This window comes from Macrobrachium rosenbergii, chromosome 54, assembly GCF_040412425.1.
Source record: "Macrobrachium rosenbergii isolate ZJJX-2024 chromosome 54, ASM4041242v1, whole genome shotgun sequence".
Classification (NCBI taxonomy): domain Eukaryota; kingdom Metazoa; phylum Arthropoda; class Malacostraca; order Decapoda; family Palaemonidae; genus Macrobrachium; species Macrobrachium rosenbergii.
This window is the reverse complement of record NC_089794.1, coordinates 39,895,698-39,900,697: the sequence shown is the minus strand read 5'-3', so window position 1 is coordinate 39,900,697 and position 5,000 is coordinate 39,895,698. Positions and strand designations below refer to the sequence as shown.

The window sequence follows — 5,000 nt, the reverse complement described above, 5'->3', positions numbered from 1 at the left end:
TCCAGTTGCTGGTGTCGGCGTAGCACAGCCCTGCAATAACTATGAACACCCACACCAGGAAGTTCACGAAGTTCAGTATGTTATTGAACTGAACCGACTTCCTCACTCCAGCGATGAGAACCCCGCCCATCATGCACGTGAACACAAACGCCAGGAAATCCGGAGGCTGACCTGCAACGGCAAGCAAGGAAATGAGGTTTGAATTAAAATGGCAACGATGGATATTATTAATGGTTCCTAATTTGCTCAGTTTATGTTGCTTTCATTGTTCCAGTTTTGTGTTTTTTTATGCTCAGTAGTTATAGAGGATCTACTTGCTATGGCTGCCTAATTCCTTGGTGGATACTTGGGGCTTACTTATGCATAGTCTGTTACTGATTACATCTGTTTCACTGGCAAATGGTTTCTTGAATATACTTATTTTTTAGGGTGTTACTGATTATATATGCTTAATTCCTGTGGTTTCTGTTTTGGGTTACATTTTGGCACGGTAATTATATGGGATGTTGATGATTATAAGTGCTTAATTTTTGCTTAAATCAGTTCACTTTTGGCATCGACATATGCGCACCACTTAAAAGAGGTCGTGACTGGATATATGTTCATCATTTTTAAGGGTCCTCATTCAGTGTTAATTTATAATCAGTATGTGCAAAAAGAGGCTGTCCTGATTGCATATCCTTGATATATGTTTGTACTGTAGCGGTACAGCATTTGGGGGTCACTAATAAACAGTAGTAATAAGAGGCAGGTATTAATTACATATCGCTGATTTGTCCCGCATCTAGCTGTTCACTTTTTTGATTAACTGAGGTACACCACTCACAGAGACCGTTACTAATTCCTTTCTAATGGTAGACGTTTAGGTTTAACTATTGTACAGTTATTATAAAGGCTCTTATTGATTACACATGCGTGATTACAAGGGAGTAAACCTTTCGGGTTTCTGATAGACAATACTAACAGAGGACGTTACGGATTCTTTTATGCTTAATTATTCTAGCCTTGAAGGGTTCAGTTAAGTAAAATACTTGTAGGGGCTCCTACTGATTGCTTATGATTCGTCTATAGGAGTTACTACTTGCGACTGTTACCTGCTACTTGCGCTAAATTTGTCGTGGTTCTTGGGGGTTACACTTATGGTTTTTGCTTATTTAGTAGCAAAGACCAATGCTAAATGCATATGCTTAATCAGTCCAGGTGTTCAGCTTTGGGGTTTACTTGTGAAATGCTAATAGAGACTTACTTATTTCTACAGGTTTGCCTTGTTTCACGCCTAGGTGGCTGCTTTTTCATGTATGTTCATTACAGAGCTATGGTATATTGCTCTTTTCTGAGCTAGATATTCTACACGAGGGCATTCATGCCATCACAGTACCAATTGTTTCACCACTTTTGTGTCATTCCTTTTATAAGGCTTGAAAATAACTGCTCTCTCGATTCATCCCTCTTTTCCTCATGGACGTATACTCTTGCATTGTGCCTTGAGCACTTAAAAGATCTTCTCAATGCTCCTCTGGTCCCTAGCTTCATTGCTTTCCTTCTTTTACTCAGTATCCGTTCCCTCTGCTCTCATCTCATTTAGCTGTCCAGCTGCTTTAATTTTACCTTGCTGCATTTCCCATCTTTCATTTAAAGATATTCGGGAGAAGATGGTGAGAAACCTGAAACCTGAAGTATGACCCAGTAGTCTCCGTGAACTAATTTTTTACAATAATAATTTTTATGTGATACCCCCATTATCTCCGCTACTCTCATTATCTCCACCTCTTCTTATCCCCCTGCCCTCACCCCCTTCTCTTCCTCGAGGCAAACTTTAGGGCAAATAAAGGTTAGTAAACTCGGCTGCATAAAAATTGCGCAAGAACTTCTTCCTGGAACCCGAACCGTTGGAAACCGGGCAGAGGAAGGTTTCATACGGTTTCAGATACGCTTTGAAAATTACTTATGAATTAGGCCAGTAGCCTGAGAGCAGGTGGTGCTTTTACTGACTTTGTTCAGCTCTAAAAAATAAAGCTGTTCATGGACTTCTATGTAACTGAAATCTTTTTCAGAAAGGGATGTTGTGTTGTTGACGAGAGAGAAAGGTGCACGGAGAATCGTGATAGTATTGCTCGATCCCCTTCATTCTGCCAACGTAAGGGAATAGAGCCGTCCGTGCACCTCATGGAGTTCATTGTAGGCCTTACCAAGGGTGTTTGCAACGTCCGTTCGGCCCTGGCTGCACCCACTTTTTAGCCTATTATTGTACCTTCTTCATTCCTGCTTCCTTTCTTCAGTCTTACCGTCCAACCTCTCTATTACTTCGTAGTGCAACTATGGGGTTTTCTGTCAATTCCTTGTACTAAATCTCCTTTATTTCCTGGTTTCTTTACCTTGCCGTTCGACCGCTCTAACTCTCTCTTTTCACTGTTTTAAACACTGAGTAGCCGAAAGTGCCCCAGTGCTTGGCTTGACAGCTTAAATTTCATAATGTTAAATAGATCAGATCTTTCACTCTGCTGCTTCTTGCGATTAATGACATATGCCTGCACAAAGCAAACATCTGGGCGTAGTATTTTCTCAACAGTATTTTTCATCTTTATCCACTCATTTCTTTACCGGTTTCACCTCATTCCACAAAAGAACCATATTATAGATAGTACTTTCTTGATAGCACAGTTGTCCTATTTTTCAATCATATCCTCAACAGGGCATTCAGTGTTTAACCAATCTAATTCTGTACTTTCTTGCAAGGGTAAATCTATGTCCTGGTTTTCAAGTTTTTATTTTTATTTTTTATTTTTACCAACAAGTTGGTTTCTTAAGACTCCGTGGCTCTAGAGGAAAACAGGACCATATTTATTGCACATTCTCGCTCACTACTTCCAAGATGAGACCACTTTGAATGGGTTAAATAATTTATTTATCCAAATTCTTTTTTGATTCGTTTATTTCAAGAAAAGGCTTTCATCCAAGCTAGGACGGATTCAGAGACTGCATTTTGTTTAATTTCCTGCCCCTGCTTTGTAAAGGTTTAGTATTTACAGTAACACCTGCGCTTAATGGACCTCAACTAGGTGGGCTTCTGCTTACCAGCTGTGATGTTAAAATAAATTTTTTCTATGATTTTAAATGAGTTTCCTAAGTTGAATGTTAAGAGTAGAGTACAGGTTAGTTTAGTTTGGAACCGTGTGGAATTGCTGTTAGCTGTAAGATGTCTAGAAAATGTAGCGTCTTTGTTATTTAACGGATTTTATTACTTATCAGACAGCCAAGCCACCAGAGTGTCTGTTAAGTTAAGGTGCTGCTGTATTTATTCATCGTAACATTTTTATGCTTATTTTAAATTTTTGACCACAAACGTTTGTCTAAGGATGATGCCAGACAAAATTATTACAACTGATTCTGTGACATTCTGTCACAGCTGTGTGGAGGGTGACCTCAATTTACCAAAGAAAGTGTGACTAATGACAAGCAAGATACCAGTTACGGTCACATTCACTTGCACGAAATACCTTTAATCAAATAAGGGGTGGCCCCAAGGAAACTCCAGACGGCCGTCCCTGCCACATTCCACATGAGACTCACCTAATATGCGGCCGAACGACTTTTCTATCCCTGACGATATCGCCCCGTTGCAAATGGCGTCGAAGCAGGCACTCAGGGCGCACGCGCAGGCCGAAGTTCCTATCAACTCCTCAAGGACCATGTTCCAGCCGATTATGAAGGCCATAAACTCGCCCACCGTCACGTAACTGTACATGTAGGCGCCGCCAGACGTGTTTGGGACCCGTACTCCGAACTCTGCGTAACATACACCTGTGAGAGAGAGAAAAATATACCGAAGTCTTGGTTATTGTGAAAAGAGAAAACCAAAGATATGATTACAACTCCACAGTTCCAAAGGTGTTATCGCGTTTCCTCTCCCAGTGTGGAGTTATCTTTATTGTTCATACTCTTTTTGTTTTCACTTTGCTTTGACCTCGAGTAACTCTGGAAGTTTCGAAAGGAGGATTTCTAACTTGGGACTCATTAGGAGCATGATAGTATTCCGAAAGTCCCAAAGCTCCTCCTATGCTACCTCAGTATTCCCCCTCTGCAAGAGCTAGGAACCGACGGGATTTTTACATTCCTTGTAAGCAAAACCAAATAAATGGATTGTTGTCAAATTTTTATTCATACCTCGAGTTGACCTCCATTGCCCCCTGGGTCACTATCAAAAATAATAATCCTGAACACTGTGAGGATTTAAAAAAAAAAGTATATCTATGTGGAGTAGTCAGAATTGCTTCAACAATAGTCACTAATTGTTATTGATTGTAAGGGAGATATAACTAGCTATGAGTAACAGACAACTGAAAAGATACCTTACACATTTGAAGCGATGTGTGCACTCCGAAAAATCTGTATAACACATTTACAAAAGAAATTATAATTGTCAGTAACGCATAACATTACAGGACCCGTACCCCAAAGTCGCACTTATTCACGTAATTTATTTCTGAGAAAAGAAATTATGAGCATTATTTATGACCCGTAACTCAGAGCCCAGTGGTTAACGACCTCGCCTACTAGCGAGAGACCTGAGATCGATCCAGTGCGGGTGATGAGAAGCGGCTGCTGTTGAACTAAGCTGTGCATTGTGCACCTAGTGGTTAATCGACTGTTATGGGTCGCAGCCTGGGTAGAAAAGATCATAGGTCTAGCTCCCTCATACCCAAAGGAATTGCCATGAACCAAAAGGCTAATACCCTTGTTGTTGTTGTTGTTGTTGTAAGTACTGTTGTATAAATTTGTTGTTGTAAGTACTGTTGTATAAATGAGATATTCTCTTAGCGAGTGGATGTGCCGTTTCCGTACTCCATTTTATACGTCTGGTGACATACTTGCAAGATACAATCTTGGCGCCAGAGTAGGGTAGGTGCCTGAGTGATCCCCTCGTATATAATTATGCTGACGCATGATGAAATAAACACGTATTTATCCATGCATTGATGTATCTCCTATCTATAATTGTC

General features: G+C 40.3%; 1 protein-coding gene across 1 annotated transcript in view; it reads right to left on the bottom strand.

Annotated features, from left to right (window-relative positions):
* The window catches only part of LOC136835001 (solute carrier family 7 member 14-like), a 686,661-nt gene that overhangs the window by 47,411 nt on the left and 634,250 nt on the right, over positions 1-5,000 (bottom strand). The window contains exons 5-6 of the mRNA XM_067098012.1: positions 3,571-3,801; positions 1-171 (exon numbers count right to left, since the gene is read on the bottom strand). The exon at positions 1-171 is cut by the window's left edge and continues 38 nt beyond it. Of these exons, the coding sequence (XP_066954113.1) occupies positions 1-171; positions 3,571-3,801 (402 nt within the window). The remainder of the gene's footprint in view (positions 172-3,570; positions 3,802-5,000) is intronic.